The following is a 20,022-nucleotide window of genomic DNA, read 5'->3' as shown; positions in this document are numbered from 1 at the left end:
TCAGAACACAGAAGACTTTTCATTCAAATCTTTTGTCTATCCTAATGAGAATTGTGCTTCACATTGTTGAATGTCCCATCATCCTTTTCATGTTTGTTTTTGCCCTGAATGCAGTATGACAACATAACCTTCTTTTTTCAATGTACCCTCGCTATTACTTTTATGTCAATGACCAGTTTAAGTTTTTCTACTCAACCTTACTTTATGGTGAAATAACTCTAAAAGCATCAGTTTTTTATGTCCCTGGTTCTGTTTCATTATTTTCAAGTTTTGCAAACAACTACACTATTTTCAAAAAATTTTACAGTTTAAGAATTTGTCTACCAATTATGATGTAGGTATTGGCTTCTAAAGTTAACACATGATGTAACTTACCTATGATGACGTTTGGGTGGCTGGGTGATCCGCTGGTGTTTGCAATTAGCTCACCCTGGATTTGGTAAGCAGCCTGATCAAACAGGTCAAGATAGTCCTCCACTGGGTACCGATCATGCAAACCCTCACTGAGACGAATGATACCTGGGAAAAAAAAAACATCAAGAAGGATTTATCTCAGTTTTTCTTGGCAGATGCAAGTTTGTTTGCCATTTTATTCAGGATTCAAACTTGCGGAGACACAGGAATGCTGACAAAGAGCTGTGAGTATTTAGCTTTACTTGCTATGTTTTTGCTATGTTTCCCAAAGAACCTATATTGAGTATGTGTGCCACTACCCTTTCACAAAAATGTGTTACTACTCATCACGATATAAGAAAAAATAGGTTACTATACTACCTAGCAGGATGGCCATATATCAGACATATTAAGAGATACAGGACCATGATTTTAAAGCAGTGTACCTAGTAAGACAAACATCCAAAGTTACTGAAGTGCTGAAGCTCCAAGGCGGAGCTTTGGGTAAAAAGGAGGTGCATTGTTTAATTAAGGCATGTTTGCTCAGTGCTGGTAATGGGAACTACATCAGAAGGAACCTCGATAACTGTGGACTTGATAAGAATGTAATGAACCCCTTTTATTAGTTCTTGCAGTTCTAGTTGGTATTAATTTCTGCTGTGAGGACTAGTGCTTGGTTGCAACATAAGATGTGCTATTTATTCTTATCTCATATTCGTGATCAACTCTGAGCATTCTCAAATCTGACCTCAGTTTAGATTTTTCTTCTCCGTTTGTTAATGTTTCCAGTTAAAGGCCAGTGTCCAATTTTTGCTTTTAAAGCAAAATGTGTTTTCCATCTGAGCTGTGGCTAGGCACAGAATCATTATATTGATTAAAATTTACTACGCCATTGTAGTTGCTCGGTAAATGACTTTCCAGCATGTATGCATGATTAGAAAAATGAGGTAAGTCAAACAGATGTTTCTTTTAATGACATGTTAGTCCTAAAGTCTCCAACAGCAAGTCAGTATCAATATTCATTTAGAAAATTCGCATTTAAATCAGGTGCAACAGCTCTGGTATGGATCTGCCATCCGTTTTCTTTTAGAATTTAAATTAAATGTCAAGCACTTGCGTTGTATTTCATGACTTCTGCTGAATAAAGCAGACACATTTGCTTAAGATTCAGGCTGCTCGTCTAAGAAAGCTATGTGGCACATATCACATCAGTTCACCATTTCTATGTATCAGTCTAGCAGTGCCCCAAGGGGGAACGAAATAAATAAATACAAAACAAGGCCATTTGAATTCAGAGTGTCCTCAGAGGATGCCTGAGGAGAAAAGTGCTGATTACCAGCACCTGCCCTAGAGTACATGTCTGGAAGGGATAAAGAGTAGGTGACAGAGAGCATGAACGCAAAAGGGAACGAAGTGGGACATTAACCTATCGCAGAAATACAGCTGCACCACTGCGAGCTCCAGAAAAACATCCATAAAGCAAATAACTAATCTGAAGATAATCATCAATTCCAAACTAAACACATCATATTAAAGTAAGCACTGCTTGCAGAATAAACAATCTGGCAATTAGGTTCTTGGAATGTCAGAGGGATTAAGCTCAGAATCTGGATCAACTTCAAAGGAACTGCTTTGGCTGTAACAGGCAGTCATCTTTTGATATGTGTGATTACAATTTGAGAATGTTCTTTAAAGAACATTCCCAAATTCCCATCTAACTAGCATCTGTTGGTTAGATGCTAATAAGAATAACACCAAAAAAACAGAGCGACAATGAAATCAATGCGATTCATATGCAGAGAAAATAAATTGTGCGTGTTAATTATAGCTGGAAGATAAAAATGACCTGAGTCCACTGTAAGAAGCAATCTTGGCAGCATAGTACTCACACTCACACTGTGAAAGAATAGCTGCTGATCTTCAGTGAAAATTGACTGCATGTTTTGTATAACCAACTTAATCTTAAGCCATTATCTAATCTTTGTTTGATTTTGCAATCAGAGGTGACTATAAAAGAGCACTTAACTGAGAGGGAGATCAGTGCCCTTCAGCTTCACTGCCCTCTTTTCATTTTCCTATAAGAAACATTCTTTAAAAATGCAAACATTATTAGCCCACACACACTGACTCACTCCACTAAAGTCTGTCTCTGGAGCTCCTGAAGCTTTCCATTATTCATAAGCTATAATGAGTGTTTCAGTTGGAATGGAATGAAAAATATACATGCATTAAGTATAGTATGATGTCTTGCCTCTTTTATTACACAAAAAATCTTTGCGACATTAGAAATAATCAGGTCAAGGTCTTATCATAAATCACATCTAAAAAAAATGTTTAGATGAGTGCAGAAAAGGAACTCAATTTTAAAACAATCAAAACTCAAAAATAACCCAAAATGTCCTTCTAAGGCAGCGGTTCCCAAAGATTTGCTGGGCCTCCCTATAGATTACAATAAAATCCCCCCCAAAAAAGAAAAAAACAATCAACTGGGCACACACATTGTTCAAGCAGACATAAACCTATATACATATTTTGTTTTCAAACTCCACTGAAGTTTATTTCACACTTCAGGTTGCAACAAAACTACAAACCATCATTACAGTGAAACACTTTTGTGTAACTGTTTTTGTTTTTATTGGTTTTTTTTCATTTATCCATACCGCTTCCCGCGCCCCGCCTTTATCCCTCCAATGGCACCGCGCATCCTCTAGGGGGCGCGCCCCACAGTTTGGGAACCACTGTTCTAAAGCAAACATGGTGTCACTGCTAAGCAGTGTCCCATTATTGATTTCAATTTCTACACAGGTTTTAAAAAAAGATTATGATTTTAAAATCTGCTACAATATTATTGCTTAATTATACCACTCCTGCAGTTTAAACTCCTTTTAGTAAAACAAATGGATATAAGTTTAAAGAACCATATTAAAAGTATTTTTCTAGTGCAAAAAAGTGCAAAAGATTAAAAAAAAAAACCACTTTGCTGCATCTTGACTTTAAAGGGGCAGTATTATGTGTTTTCCAGTCACATAGTACAGTATACTAAAGTAACGATGTTCCTTGAAGGCAACACTCAGTCCCTCCAAGAGTTTTGTACAGCTGAATGACTGCTATGGGAGATTAAAGGATGCTCAATGCTTGAGATATTATTCCACAAAAAACTTTAAAAGTCTTAATATCTCTATCCCTGATCTTCCTATGTTCAGTTTATATTGAGATAAAAACATAAAAACATAAAGGTGACTCCTCCATGGGCTGCCACCTTATCGTGGTGGAGGGGTTTGAGTGTCCCAATGATCCTAGGAGCTATGCTGTCTGGGGCTTCATGCCCCTGGTAGGGTCACCCAAGGCAGACAGGTCCTAGGTGAGGGACCAGACAAAGAGCAGCCCAAAGACCCCAATGATGAAGGAAAACTTTGGACTTGGTGTTCCCTCGCCCGGACGCGGGTCACCGGGGCCCCACTCTGGAGCCAGGCCTGGAGGGGGGGCACGATGGCGAGCGTCTGGTGGCCGGGCTTTTACCCATGGAGCCCGGCCGGGCTCAGCCCGAAGAGGAAACATGGGCCCCCCCTCCCATGGGCCCACCACCCGTGGGAGGGGCCAAAGGGGTCGGGTGCAGTGTGGGATGGGTGGCAGCAGAGGGAGGGGACCCTGGCGGTCCGATCCTCGGTTGCAGAAACTGGCTCTTGGGACGTGGAATGTCACCTCTCTGGTGGGGAAGGAGCCGGAGCTAGTGCGTGGGGTCGAGAGGTTCCGGCTAGAAATAGTCGGTCTCACCTCGACGCACGGCTCTGGTTCTGGAACCAGTCTCCTTGAGAGGGGCTGGACATACTTCCACTCTGGAGTTGCCCAAGGTGAGAGGCGTCGGGCAGGAGTGGGCATACTTGTTGCTCCCCATCTCGGCGCCTGTACGTTGGGGTTTACCCCGGTGAACGAGAGGGTAGCATCCCTCCGCCTACGGGTGGGGGGACGGGTTCTGACTGTCGTTTGTGCTTACGGGCCGAACGACAGTTCAGATTACCCACCCTTTTTGGAGTCCTTAGAGGGGGTACTGGAGAGTGCTCCTCCTGGGGACTCCCTTGTTCTGCTGGGGGACTTCAACGCTCACGTGGGCAATGACAGTGAGACCTGGAGGGGCGTGGTTGGGAGGAACGGCCCGCCCGACCTGAACTCGAGCGGTGTTCTGTTGCTGGACTTCTGTGCTCGCCATGGATTGTCCATAACGAACACCATGTTCAAGCATAAGGGTGTCCATATGTGCACTTGGCACCAGGACACCCTAGGCCGCAGTTCGATGATCGACTTTGTCATCGTTTCATCGGATCTGCGGCCGTATGTCTTGGACACTCGGGTGAAGAGAGGTGCGGAGCTGTCCACTGACCACTACCTGGTGGTGAGTTGGCTCCGGTGGTGGGGGCGAAAGCCGGTCAGACCTGGCAGGCCCAAACGTGTTGTGAGGGTCTGCTGGGAACGTCTGGCGGAATCCCCTGTGAGACGGAGCTTTAACTCCCATCTCCGGCAAAACTTCGAACACGTCCCGGGGGAGGTGGGGGACATGGAGTCTGAGTGGACCGTGTTCCGTGCCTCCATTGTCGAGGCGGCCGATCGGAGCTGTGGCCGCAAGGTTGTCGGTGCCTGTCGCGGCGGCAACCCTCGAACCCGCTGGTGGACACCTTCGGTGAGGGATGCCGTCAGGCTGAAGAAGGAGTCCTATCGGGCCTTTTTGGCCTGTGGGACTCCGGAAGCAGCTGATGGGTACCGGCGGGCGAAGCGGCATGCGGCTCGGGCGGTTGCTGAGGCAAAAACCCGGGCGTGGGAGGAGTTTGGAGAGGCCATGGAGAAAGACTTCCGTACGGCTTCGAGGCGATTCTGGTCCACCATCCGGCGTCTCAGGGGGGGGAAGCGGTGCAGCACCAACACTGTTTATAGTGGGGATGGTGTGCTGCTGACCTCTACTCGGGACGTTGTGGGCCGGTGGGCAGAGTACTTCGAAGACCTCCTCAATCCCACCAACATGCCTTCCACTGAGGAAGCGGAGCCTGGGGACTCTGGGTTAGGCTCTCCAATCTCTGGGGACGAGGTCGCCGAGGTGGTTAAAAAGCTCCTCGGTGGCAGGGCCCCGGGGGTGGATGAGATCCGCCCGGAGTTTCTTAAGGCTCTGGATGTTGTAGGGTTGTGTTGGTTGACGCGACTCTGCAATGTCGCATGGACATCGGGGGCAGTTCCCCTGGATTGGCAGACTGGGGTGGTGGTCCCCCTGTTCAAAAAGGGGGACCGGAGGGTGTGCTCCAATTATAGAGGGGTCACACTCTTAAGCCTCCCTGGCAAGGTCTATTCAGGGGTCCTGGAGAGGAGGGTCCGTCGGATAGTCGAACCTCGGATTCAGGAAGAGCAGTGTGGTTTTCGTCCTGGTCGTGGAACGCTGGACCAGCTCTACACCCTCGGCAGGGTCCTGGAGGGTGCATGGGAGTTCGCCCAACCAGTCTACATGTGTTTTGTGGACCTGGAGAAGGCGTTCGACCGTGTCCCTCGGGGAGCCCTGTGGGGGGTTCTCCGGGAGTATGGGGTACCGGGCCCTTTGATACGGGCTGTCAGGTCCCTGTATGACCGGTGTCAGAGTCTGGTCCGCATTGCCGGCAGTAAGTCGGGCTCGTTTCCGGTGAGAGTTGGACTCCGCCAGGGCTGCCCTTTGTCACCGATTCTGTTCATCACTTTCATGGACAGAATTTCTAGGCGCAGCCAAGGTGTTGAGGGGATCCGATTTGGTGGCCTTAGGATCTCATCTCTGCTTTTTGCAGACGATGTGGTCCTTTTGGCTTCATCAGATCGTGATCTGCAGCTCTCGCTGGAGCGGTTCGCAGCCGAGTGTGACGCGGCCGGGATGAGGATCAGTGCCTCCAAATCCGAGGCCATGGTCTTGAGCCGGAAAAGGGTAGAGTGCCTTCTCCGGGTCAGGGGGGGTGTCCTGCCCCAAGTGGAGGAGTTTAAGTATCTCGGGATCTTGTTCACGAATGGGGGAAGAAGGGAGCGGGAGATCGACAGGCGGATTGGCGCAGCGTCTGCTGTCAAGCGGGCGCTGTACCGGTCCGTCGTGGTGAAGAGAGAGCTGAGCCAAAAAGCGAAGCTCTCGATTTACCGGTCGATCTACGTTCCCACCCTCATCTATGGTCATGAGCTTTGGGTCATGACCGAAAGAACGAGATCGCGGATACAAGCGGCCGAAATGGGTTTTCTCCGTAGGGTGGCTGGGCTCTCCCTTAGAGATAGGGTGAGAAGCTCAGTCATCCGGGAGGGACTCAGAGTAGAGCCGCTGCTCCTTCACATCGAGAGGAGCCAGTTGAGGTGGCTCGGGCATCTGGTCAGGATGCCTCCTAGACGCCTCCCTGGTGAGGTGTTCCGGGCACGTCCCACCGGGAGGAGGCCCCGGGGAAGACCCAGGACACGCTGGAGGGACTATGTCTCTCGGCTGGCCTGGGAACGCCTCGGGATTCCCCCGGAGGAGCTAGAAGAAGTGGCTGGGGAGAGGGAAGTCTGGGCCTCCCTTCTGAAGCTGCTACCCCCGCGACCCGACCTCGGATAAGCGGAAGAAGATGGATGGATGGATGGACATAAAGGTGAAACCTGAGAAACTCTAAGAATTTTCTTCTACTTCTTTTTTTAAGGCACATCACAAAAAATCTCACTACACCGACATTTGTGGTTGCTAAGCACAGAACAACGGACTGGTGTTGACCAGGCCACTGCGGTACGGGATGGATTTATGGACCACTTTTGTAATGGAAAAAAACGGAATAGCTTACCAAAGTGGACAAACCAGTGTCAGTGGAAACAAGGCAATAAATGGCTAATGCGTAGTCACTACCTGATCTTGTTTGGCTTTGTAGCTGCAGTAGGGAGTTTTGAGAAAACCATGCATTTAGCCTGAAAATGTGCGCTATAGTCTTTCCTCTACAACTCTACGGGGTGAACAGGAGAAGTGTGTGAGCAGCGGATGATTGAAAGTGCTATGTTCTGATTGTTTTTTTTCTGACCGGGAGAAGTGTGTTTCTCCAAGTTTTTTAAGCTCGCAGGGAGGAGGCGGTGGAGACTAATATTTTTCACAAATTATCAATCTCTTCTTATACTGTCAGGACATAGTGACAATTTTAGCAAATATGTAAAAAGTATATTTTTATAAAGTTTACCTACTGTAGCTTTAAATCTCTTCTCTGATGGTGCAGTATTGCTTTTAACATCACAGATGCCTTTGCAGCAGAATAAAAACAGAACACGATATCACCACACTTTCCGACAACAGAACTGACATGCGACCAGATGTCTGCTGTGAGGCAGCTCTTACTCCTCGACGCTCTGTGTTTGTCTCTTTGTTAGAGTGAATGACTTGTTTGCCACCTGTTCAAACTCAGCGGAATGCCAAGTCAGAGCAATGGCATCAGTAGGTTGCTCATGCTTCAGAATTCTGACAAAAACAAGCCAATTATTGACTCATAATGTTTCACTTTCAAAAAGTTAAATGAGGAAATATTTCCATTAAATCTCACTCTGACATGTTTCGTGTAAGATATTTTTATGTAACAGTGGTATTATTAAATAAATAATTTGATGTCTAATTAGAAAATGCATTATTGCACAATTAGCTGTTTAAATAAGACAGAAATACACATGGGGATGGAAATTAGAATGAACTAAAGATGCAAAATAAGCAACCACTAAATGCTGAGATAAGAAATGTGTTGAAGAGGCAGGATGTAAAAAATGAGTGCAACAGTGAGTGCTGAAGTAGTGCAAATGCAGGGTCAGTTGGTTGTGTGGCTTCAAAGCGTGCCAAGGCTTCACACTGAATATGTTTTTGACATATTCAGATGTCATGGTTTCAACGACAGTCACTTATCTATGTTCAAGGGAAATGTAGCATAAGTCTAGATTAATCTAAATTCGTCTAAAGTCTTCAGGGTGAAGCTTTAACTTCACTCTGAAGTTAAAGTATATAAATATGTATATATACACACATTATATATACATATATACTGTATATATATATATCATGGAGGGTGAGTGATACCACAAAGTGATACAGGTGTAAATAATGGAGGGAGGAGAGAGATGCACGTTTTCTAGCTGGAAACACTTGAGTTTGTGTCAGCTAAAGATGAAAATGTCTAGGTTCGTTGTTTCCTCTGTGCTGGTGAATTACTGCTATTGTACCACCCTTAAAAATAGGGGAGACAGAATAACCAGTGTGATTTTCTGTACTTTGCTCACGCAGCAGTTTAATGCAATGAGGAGAGAGCACAAATGTCCCCCGGTGGAGGATAAAGCCACTACCAGTCTTTCCCAAAACAGGCTTACTAGCTGAGTGCATATATATAGAGGTCACAATTTCCTTGAATGAAATGACACAAACATAAATACAACGTGAAAAATAACTTTTCAACAATTGGTTTTCTGTATTTCTATTATTTTTAGGCTTTTTCAACTAATATATATCAATATTCATTGACGTATATTGTCAATGAACGTTGATATAAGATTTAAAATTGTTACTGTTAATTTTAAATCATTTGTTTTTATTGTCAACTCTTGTAGTATGAAACAATTTAGAACAATTTTGTGTACTGCACTGGTACAAAACTGATAGAGCAAGTTTCACCAGGTGTTCTTTTGAGATTTGTTTTAGTGTGCTTTCATTTACTTCATAAAATCAATTTACAGGTGTTGCAAAAGTAGAAAGCTGCAACTAAAATGCAAGAGGTGCTCCATCAAACTACAAAAGCTGGACTTCTATGCAAAACCAGTGAGCAGGGGAGAGTTGAAGAAGTTGGTCGGACAGGATGTAGTGGCAGAAATACTGACCATAAACACAGTTAACTCTCGCATGTTGTAATTTTTATTTTGAGGCAGCGGCGCCTGTTGTTGGCAGCTTCTGAAAATAATTAACAAACTTGTAACATAACTTAGTCACTTTAAATCAAGTAATCGGAAAAGCAACTAAGTTAGGTTTTCAATGAGTAATCAGTAATCATAAATCAAGTTACTTTTTCGAGGTATACATGTCACTACTGTGTGGAAGTAACTATAACTTTTGCAGTACACAAATATGTGTGTATTCTTGAAAGAAAGCCAAAATTCCCAGCTGCAAATTGCCACAAGCCATTTAGAGGACATTACATGCATTTTAAAGAAGGTGCTCTGATTAAGTGACAATAAATTTGTGTTAACAGGGCCTCTCCATTCAATCTGACTGATTTTGAGCTACTATGTAAACAAGGAGAAAAATTCTTCAGATGTGAAAGGTAATTCTATAACGTATTAGATCACAAATGAACATCATCTTCAAGTATCCAATTATGTACTACTTTGTGCAACTTTTGGATATAAAAAAAAATGTTGAGATCTCTCTTCCTCTCCTGAGGCATGGGTCTGTTGATGTGAAAGACCTCTAAAGATATGTACATCGCACCTCCAAAGACTTGATCAGATCACACCAGTAGAGCTGCTACTGGTGTTTGCCACAGGAAGCTTTACTCACCAAACCTCTTCCGGGTCCACCAGTGTGGCTCTTTGAAAGTGGTGAACTTTACATCTGGGTGTAACCGCAGTCTGTCGTACAGGTCTGTTGTGCCACACTTTGGTTGACCAATAATGTAAAAATAGGGGAGGCACCGCATGCGGTAGAGTGTCCTGTTGCGATGTAACAGATGGTGATGGAAAGTGCTCCTCAGGTGCTGGAAAACTGTCCGGAAGCGCCTGGAATAGCGTCCGTACAAATTTGTCTTATATGGATCTGTGGTAATATTCCCAGTGAATTCCTCATACCAGCAGGGGTTCTTTATACCAGGCAGGAAGTTGGGTGGGATGACAGAAAACATCTGAAAAGGCAAATGGAAAAAAAAAATACGTCAAGTCATCCTACTTTAAAAAACAATCTCAAACAAGATTTCTGTTACACTGCACAGCAGAAGACTAACACATTCTAACACTCTAAAGGAAGAGGTTTCTTAAACATGTTTAGTATGCTGGATGCTCTCTGGAGAAAGAAGAGATCGTAACAGGTTAGTTCACAATACTACAGCTACTAGAAAGGCACAGATTTTAAGATGCATTTACAATCTCTGATGCAAATCCATCCCTTTTCTATATTCGCCTAATGCTTGCAAGGACCCAACCAGCTGGTGCCTATCTGCGGCAGTGAGCAAGGGAAGCAAGGTACAACCTGGACCACCATGTCACACCATGTCATTTTAAAGTGGCCAATTACCATGAGTACCATGTACTCTAGTTTCCTTTTTGGAAACTAGAGTACATAGGGAAGAATCTGCACATGCATGGCGACAACATCACAGAGTAACACATAAAGGCAGATGGCTTTGATTGAAATCCAGGAAATTCTTGCTTAAAGCAATTCTGCAAAATTAGTGCTAAACAATCATCCACCGTACAGTCTCTGAATGCAACTATGGATGAAAATGGTTTTATCTGATGACAACGTGAAGAAGAACTACCAATTATATAACTCATTAATTGATTTTATGAAGTAAATGAAAGCACACTAAAACAAATCTCAAAAGAAACAGTGATTTCTTTCTAAGAGTGATTGGTTTGTCTAACCATTCCTCGATGCTTTTCGTCCCCACACTGAAACTCTTCAACCTGCAAAATTTTACATTTAGTCAGAAAAACTTACCTATTGAATAAAACTTTTATAATTATCAAATTATTTAACTCAAAGTAATAAGGATTATGGTGATTATGCTTGGTGCTCAAACTTTTCCATTCACTTGTATGTAAAAAGCTGCCTGAAACCAAAACAAGTCATAATAAATTTCAAATTAAATCAGCTACACCAACCATGAACCAAACGAAGTGCAGCAGATACTGAGTGTAGCAGAAAGTTATTTTAAGTACAAATTAGAAAGCCCATAACAAGTAAACAATCCTGTAAAGAAACCTATATTTTTTACTGAGTCTGGTCAGCTGCTCATTCAGGTTGCTAAACAACAGAGCGCTTCAGCATGTTTTCTATTTAAAAGTGCAAAAACAGCAACAATAGGTTGTTTTCCAAAATACCTTGTAATTTCCATGTAAATCTTCATGTCGTTCTGTCAGAAATTATGTGAAACGTCTTTAAAATTGTTCCCACCATGTTCGTTTTTTTACTATACTAAGATACAGTTCATTTTGGAGTAAAGCTAAAACATTGGGAGTAAAAGAGAGGTAGCACATTTGAAACAACCCCTTTCACTGGGATTTCTAAAGCTTTTTTTGTTGTTGCTAAAAAATATCAATGAGCCATGCTATTAGGACTTACTCAACAGCTTGAGGGACACAGCTATATTAAGGATAATTAATGCAGAAACCATCCACTGATGGGCTTATTGATCATCCGATGACCACACTCTCTTATTCATTAAACTTTTCAATTAAAAAAAAAAGTGCTTCGTCACAAAAGCCTCAGCACAGTCCAATATAATTAAAACTAACAATTACTTGAATCAGGCTGTGATGTGAATCGCACAACAATGAGGATGTTCAGGTTGCTAAAATACCGTGGGACTTTGTGCATCCCCTTGTGAGAGAATAACAGAATCATTAGAGACCTGTGAGACATTAAGTGTTAATCAGGATTTTCAGAACAAGTTTATCTTTTATGTAAACTGAAGTAGATACTGTGGAAGTGTAGCTGTTCTCCAGATGTTTTTACAACTATAAACTTTTTTTGATCATTTAGGATAAATCAATCACAACTTTTGTGTATTCCTGTACATTAAAGCTGGACTTGTTTTGCTCATAAGTTTTCTACAAGTTTATTCTAAATTCAGGCTTTATGTAGATGAAATTATACCAAAACATAACTACTTTTCAACCTCAATTAGGTGTCGAGAGACACCTTCTTGTACTTATTAACTTTCACTTTTCACAGTTTGACTACTGCAAACTACATCACTTAATCTCACACTATGCTTTGCAGACTCTTTCACTCATCATGAGTTGGTTAAAGCTGAAAATGAAAGCTAACCGGCTCATTTGCTGTCTAAATAATTAGGGTTAGTATTTCCACTTGGAGGTATTCATAGACCAATGAAATTTTATTCCTAAATGATCAGTTAATCCTTAGTGTGAAATAAAATAAACCAATCTACCAAGTCTTGACACAACAGAACATTGTAAATTCCACCTATTGACATCCATTATACATAAACTTTATTTAATATAACTGGCTATTTACATTTTGGAATAATCCTTTCAGCATGCCTGTCAGTGGAGAGAATTTTTGGTAAAATTAAAGTAAGAAGATTAGAACAGAAATACAGTATCCAGCAAATGGTTTATCTTTACTCACATGTGCATCGCTCCTCATCAGTGCTTTACGGTCAGGACATTGTCTTTGGGTCCGAAACTCCACCTTGGATTTGATGGATTTCACCACCAGTTTTATATGTGCATAGTCCCCCACTGAAGAGAGGTTAAAGGCAAAGGGTCCAGGACTGACCAAGCCGTTGAGGTGGTAAGGGGACGGCGTAAGGAGAAGGCCCTTCTTGTCCCCTGTCAAAACATATGATGCCATTATGAGAAACATGATGGCTAGGACGAACAGGAAGCCGTACAGGCGGATCTTGCATCCAACAGTGCTTGAGCGTCTCGTTAGATCGCGTTTCACTTCCAGAACCGCAAACAAGTTCATAGGCGTGTTGTCCACCTGCAGGAGCAGCGGCCTCTTGCGGTAATCATCCACAGTGGAGCCAAGCAGGCTGTACTTGTAGTCCATCTGTGTCATGGTGTCCAGAGCAACTATGCCCAGTGTTAGAGCTCAACGACATAAGCAGCAGCCGTTCTTATGCCACAGTTTGGAATGGGAAAATGTCCATAAACTGATATCCATGATGGTTGGTGGAGATTCGCCCATCTCCTCTACGTACACCTGCAAAATAAAAATAGAAGAAGCTTAACTGAGAGACAAAACCAAATGACATAGCAAAAATTATTACGCTAAGTGCAGAAACGGAATTACAAGATTCCCATTTAAAAGGAAATTGAGTTACTCTAAATAATGGTTGAGTGTGCAATATAGTGTCACTCTCAGTGTTCAGTACAAAAACTAAGAGATGTGAGTTTGAAACAAAACAATTGACTTCCTCTTGGTACTGCACAGCACAGCCTCGCGGCTCTACCCACCCATCCTCTCTGTGCATCAAAGTCACAATATGGAGGCAGTGATAAGGACAAACTTCTTATGGATAAATTCAAACTGTGAACTACAAGGCTGCATGTTGGACTCTCACAGCGAGGGACAAAAATATCACAGATATGCAGCCTGACCTGCAGAAGGGATTTATATTATCAGAAAATAGTTTCTTCTCTATGAACTCACAGAGAAGAACTGCCACACACAGATAAAAAAAGGAGGGCCAGAGTTGAAAGGATGAAAGTATTGAGAATTTTGATAATAATGTTCTTGCGGTACCACATGACCATTTATCCTTGAGCCTTTGATTTGTGTCTGAAGCTGAGGTCACATGACTTGGTGTAAATAGAATATAGCATGACGATAAAAAGCCCACAGAGGTAAAGTCTAGCACATGTTTCAAACGCTAGAACAGCCCTGCTTACTCTGGCGATGTTTCATGCACTTGCAGCTGCATGTACTGTATATCTCCATGTTGCTGATGTACGACACACCTACAGCCTACTCCGGCACGCTTATATCATCAGAGACAAGCAGAGTGGAAGTGAGTCATCAATCCTTCTCACAGCTGCTGATATTGTCTGCTGCCCCCCACCACCACCCAGCTCTCACACCTTCAGCACAGATCTGTAGCTCTTGTGGCACAGCTGATAACGGAACAGAACTGGAGATTTCAGCCTCTTTATTCAAGCGGTGTCATTTACCCCCAGCTGAGCCATCGGCTCCACCCTGCAGAACCAGTCCCTCTGGGAGAGAGGTGTAGACGTACGAGCTTGGCTCTGTAAAAACCAATGCTGTGGTACGACAGCATGCTCAAACGGTAAACGGCCTGCACTTGTGTCGTGCTTTATCAAACCTAGAGAACACCAAAGCGCTCCACACTACATTCGGTCATTCACATGTCGTTGATAGCAAGATACATTATAGACACAAGGACAAAACATGGACTCGAACCGACAACCCGCCGGTTACAGGATGAACCCCTATCATTGTCTCCACTGTCGCTCCATAACGCCCGGGCCATGACATACTAACTCCCAAATCATGATTTATGGAGGTGCAAGACCTTCTAAACTAAGACAATATGGACACTTTTTTAAAAACTTTAAATCTTTACATCTATTTATGTACATTTCAAGCCTGGCCATAGAGATGGGTGTAGCAATGATATTTGATTATTAAAAAAAAGGGCAAGCAAGCAACCTACTACAGCAGAAACATCATGATCACAGGCTGTAGAGTTCATTCTAAGTACTGGTGTTCTATGCTTTTGCTCATTTGAATTGAATTTGTTTCCTTGCTTTTCTACAGAAAACCTGTTTTTATGTGGTGAGGCTCTAACGGTTGCTGGTTTATAGAGATGAGTTCTCGAGAAACCAGCAACAGTTTCTAGAGGTTTCTTCAGTAGATATCTGCTACCAAATATATCTCATAACTGCAGGTGCAGATATGAGATATCAGCTACTGAAGTGACAACACTAAAAGCTTGTAAGATGAGCTAATATTTTTATTGGTAAATTCAGATAAGGTAGGCAAATTCAGGAAAAGAAGATCTCTACTGGTTAAACATAAGATAAACATGCATACCAATCACATTCCAGGCTACGCAGGTTATACATCAAAGCAATGTCCAACACAGGGTCTGAAATAGTCAAAACCTGTTGGCTAAAGAAAGATGTTAAACATTTAAAAAGCTCCTCTAGAACAAAATTTTCATCAAGTCTTTTAATCCACTGTTGAATACTTGTCAATTTCAATAAGTAGAAATATTTCATTTCCCATCAAAAGGGATTGTAAATTGCACTGAAAGCTTGACCATGCATTAAAATGTAATGAGCAGGAAATTAAGGACTGGTAGTGAATTTCCAGTTTTCAAATAGTCGTGACTTTATGATTTTATAAATTATGTAATGTCTACCAGTACAATGCATTTATTGTGTCTTCTTGGTTTATTAGCCTGTAAAGCTGGGGAGTAGAAGTTATTGAGAAACGACAAAATGTTCCAAAATTAGGAATCCTATAGCCGCTATCGTTTTAGCTCTTAGTACTTAAAAATGCTGGAGTGAGTGGGATTCCTTTCCTCTTCAATTTCTACGAGGGAAGTAATAGGGGCAAGTGAAGGTAAAACACAGAAAGACAGCAAGGAAAGTCAAAAATACCAGACAGATGGAGGGAAGACAGAAAGAAAACAGAGGGGTGAGCTGTGTCATTGATGAGAGAATGTCATTCTCAGGGGAAGACGCATCTAAATCCATCAGTCTGCTAACTCTAGCAGCAGGCCACTGGAAGGTTGACAGATCTGCCATATTCATACAGCAAATATGTCGCAACTGTCTATCAAACCTGATAAAATGGTTTAACTCAATCATAAACATGCCCAGGGGCCTGCGAACACAAAAAGAAGAAAAGGTTGGATATGTGACCTTTTCAGCTGACAAATCTTCTGACCTATAACCATGTTAGTGTAGAGTTACACATTTCATAAGCAAATACCTAATTTATTTCTGGTCAGATAACTGCCAACATGGTTGTTAAACAATCATTGTATTTGTGAGTTACTGAAACTTATCAGTTGTTAATTGTGTCTTCTCTTTTCGGGTGGTTGACGCGTGGATCATTAAGGACAGAAAAAAAGTGCAGATTTGGATTTTTGTAATATAGTTTGTTGACTGCGTTATATGAAATTATTATGTTGATTGCAATGCGCTTTCACACGAAAACAAAAAAATATTGCTGTGCTTCGAGTTATATTTAAATATGTTTTGATGAGCCCCACTGTGTTGTTAACATCATGCAAATTGTAATTAGGAAAAGTTGTCATAATTTGAAGGTAACATTTGACATAACATTTTGAAAACAGTGAGGTAACATTGCAACTCAAATTACTGACTTCAGATAAATAATAACAGTTTAATAGCAAGTAATAACAGACACTGACATAAATTGTCAAGAATATTTTTTTATACATGTAAGGAGATAGGAAGAAAATAAAATCTTATTTATGAGATTTGTAAGTGAAGAGCAGAATAATTTGACTTCAAAGATGAAAAGAATTAGTGTGAACTGATAATAAGTATGATTAACTCCAAATACACAGACAACACAGAGTGGTAATGGGATGTTTCCTGCGCTGATGGCTTCCTCCCTATGAAAATGGAACTGGCCACGGCCTAAACAAATAATCAGAGACAGACCTCTCTACGATGTCTGTCCTGCCATTCAGCAACAGAACAATCAAACACACAATCAGGCAGATTTGTTTAGATCTGTCATCTACTCTAATCCAACTCCCCCAACCCCATTTACAGAAAAAAACAGCCACTTTCTCAACCCATCAGTTTCGGCGAATTGCTTTGTTTTTGTACCATTCTCTTTTTGCTCAATAATTATTTTCTTTGTGTGTCGTTGTCCATTTAAGATGCTTGTGTGAAGAGCTGCATTGCCGACCAAACAAAATATTTTTTATGTATCTTCTGACGAATACCAGTCAATTGTTATCAACCATTAAATCACTCGCTGAAGCAAATGAAATCTTAGACAAACTTTATTACAGCTTTTGTCAAGCCGTAAAAATGAAATGCAGCGTGTTGCTGATTGTGTGGATTGAAACGGGAATAAAAATAGATTTATACTGAAATATGTACATATTGGTTTGTTGTTCTCAGTATTGCCAAGGGCTGTCTATCGTAAATGTTCTCCGACAGTGACAGGAGTACTCCTCAAGCCTTTAATTTCTCAAAGCACAGCAGGGAAATAATTTCACCTGCAGAAAAGTCTGTGTGGCGTAGAGCCCAAGAGAAATAGGTCAAGTTAAAATTCAAGTATACAAGATTTAGTGGGTTCCAAAATCAATGCTATATATACTAGCCATTCCAATGTACTGTGGTTATATAGTCAGACTCAAATGAAATTATTTTAATTTTTACAAAGCTCTTAATGAAGTCCAGCAGATTACATCAAACAGTTGATTTCGCAGCAATCTACAATTCTGATCAAGCACATGGTGATAGTGGAAAGAAATTTCCTTTTTACTCCTTTTAAACATTTACCTGGTTCAGCAGGAGCAGCCATCCGCATAGACTAACTAAGGATTGAGAGTGACACAGAAAAAAAACACCACAAAGGCACTGCTTCAGGATTAGTCTTGCAACTTAATTGCATTGAGACAGGAGCACAAAGACACACAACTCTAATTCACAAAGTCCATTCATGGAAAATGAAGACAAAGCGAGTGCACATAGTTAGTTCCATCACCAGGTTTGTAGGCTTTATAAGGAAATGTCTCTTTGACAAAAACATTTTTGTCATAAACCACTTGTCTTTGAGTGAGTCAACACATCACAAGTAAAGTCGGTGGCACCCTGCACAGCTTTCAGTTTTCAAAAAAGCAAGAATGTGAACCATCTGCAAAAGAAAAGGGAAGAGACTATTCATCACAGAAGCACTGAACCAGCACAACACAATGAGTACACAAAGTTACTGTAATATGACATTAAATTATTTTTTTACTGGAAAATCCCTTTGTGGTTGTTCCATTTTCAGAGGAAATCGCAAGTTGACTCATTTTTGCAAGTTACTGCAGTAGTACTTGCGGGTTTCTTCATGAGGACCTAAGGCAGGAGATTTTCTTAAATGTCAGTTCGTCTTTTGTTATTGGGTGCTGTTTACATTGCGCATCAATCAAAATCACACTTATATGTAGAGACTACGTCATGTACTGGGAGGTTAAGTTTTTTGGGGGTTTTTTTTGACAGAGTGAGTATTCACAAAAGCCAAATCAAATCTGATCTTTGTTTTCACAGAAAGTCAAAGTTACTGATTTAAAACATCGCTGGCAATTTAGTCTTGTCTTTTGTTATATCACATAAGTGAAAGATTAAGAAGAAAGATAGAGCTACCTATTTTGGGTGACGTTAGTAGAAAAACAAACAGTTCCAAGGTTACATGGACATGAAAGTAGCAGAAAAGTCTGAGAGGGAGGATGGGAAAGGAAAAACTTGAGATTTTATGAGAAACATACAATCAATGGATTCCCCCGGGACAGCTGTCTTGGAAAAACTGTCAAACACTTCTCCAAGATGTTTCATCTATCTGTTGATATTCAGGGGATTATCTTGTCTACCAAACAAGCCACTGGGGACCAATTACAGGTGCTCCAAAGAAAACAAGCAAAACCTGAAGGATAGTAGCTTCAGCTAATGACTCGGGAGCTGAATATTTGTACTCAGCTCCCGTTATGGCTTCTTTTCCAACAAAATAGCTGACTAAAAACTTCTAAGTAAATTGAGTGTGTGCTTTTAGTGTCAGCTCCCTCTTGCTCATCCACTTTGGACTGCCATGACCTCTTTAACATTTTCAAAAGAAGGGAAGCATGGTGCTGGTTCTCAGCCACCAAAGACACAGAAAATACTGTCGGGGCAAGAATGCAGTGGAGAGCGGTCAGAAAGAGGAACAAAAAGGCAGGAGGGGAAAAGAGGGAGGGCGCTACTGTGTCCGCAGGAAAAGAAATGCTTTTCCACCAGGCTGCTTTCAGTAATTAAAGTTCAGCACGAGGCCAGCAGAAGAAAGGCTCAGCCGTGAAACAGTTTATATTCATGATTGGTTAAACAGAGCTGGAGATAAACATGTACAAAGAGAAATAACACAATATTCACTTCACACCAGGCAATTTTGTTTTGCAAGGTGCATCCAAAAACAAAGCAGAACTCTTATGTTTAAATCATGAGCAACTCCTTATGGACATGTGCAGTTAGTCTAATTATTTATTTGGATTTTTCAGGCTTATTATTTTAGTGTAAATTAAATCAGCTGTAACCACATCAAAAGGGATTTCTGGCTACCTTCATAATAAGATTAGTTGAACAGCTAAAAACAAAAAGCTTTACCAACATAGAAACACCAACAAAAAGATAGTGGCAACCTAACAAAAGCTTTCCTGTTGACTCCCTTCACATAAGTTCCCATCAGATTTTATACAGGGGGTTGCAAATGTTTTCAAACACACTATGGCATGTCACAACCAGATTGTTTTCAGTATTTTGCTGGGATTCGATTTGATGGCTCAACACGATAACAGTTCATAATTATGAAGCAGAAGAAAAAGGATACACAATTTTTTGAACAATTATTCAAATAAAAATATGCAGCTTAGGCTTACTTAAATAAATTCTTTGTGGAACCACCATTTATTGGAATTTCAGCTGCAGTTCTTTGGCGTACAAATCTTCCACACATACTGACATATTTTGTCCCCATCCACCTTTGTAAAATACCTCAAGCTCAGTCAGACTAAAAGTAGAGCATCCATGAAAAGTAATTTTAAGTGTTGCAATAAAAGCTGAGTTAGATTAAGGTCTGGAGTTTCACCTGCCATGTATTCAATAAGCAACAATCTAAATCATTTCATAACAAATGTGGTTTGATGTTTGAGGTTGTTGTCTTGTGCAGGT

General features: G+C 41.5%; 1 protein-coding gene across 1 annotated transcript in view; it reads right to left on the bottom strand.

Moving 5' to 3' along the window:
• The window catches only part of chst15 (carbohydrate sulfotransferase 15), a 42,268-nt gene that overhangs the window by 8,650 nt on the left and 13,596 nt on the right, over positions 1–20,022 (bottom strand). Inside the window, exons 2-4 of the mRNA XM_032574813.1 lie at positions 12,731–13,309; positions 9,920–10,259; positions 376–519 (exon numbers count right to left, since the gene is read on the bottom strand). Of these exons, the coding sequence (XP_032430704.1) occupies positions 376–519; positions 9,920–10,259; positions 12,731–13,165 (919 nt within the window). The 5' untranslated portion in view covers positions 13,166–13,309. The remainder of the gene's footprint in view (positions 1–375; positions 520–9,919; positions 10,260–12,730; positions 13,310–20,022) is intronic.

This window comes from Xiphophorus hellerii, chromosome 10 (assembly GCF_003331165.1).
Source record: "Xiphophorus hellerii strain 12219 chromosome 10, Xiphophorus_hellerii-4.1, whole genome shotgun sequence".
NCBI lineage: Eukaryota > Metazoa > Chordata > Actinopteri > Cyprinodontiformes > Poeciliidae > Xiphophorus > Xiphophorus hellerii.
The sequence above is the reverse complement of the archived record's forward strand: the minus strand, read 5'-3'. Positions and strand labels throughout refer to the sequence as shown.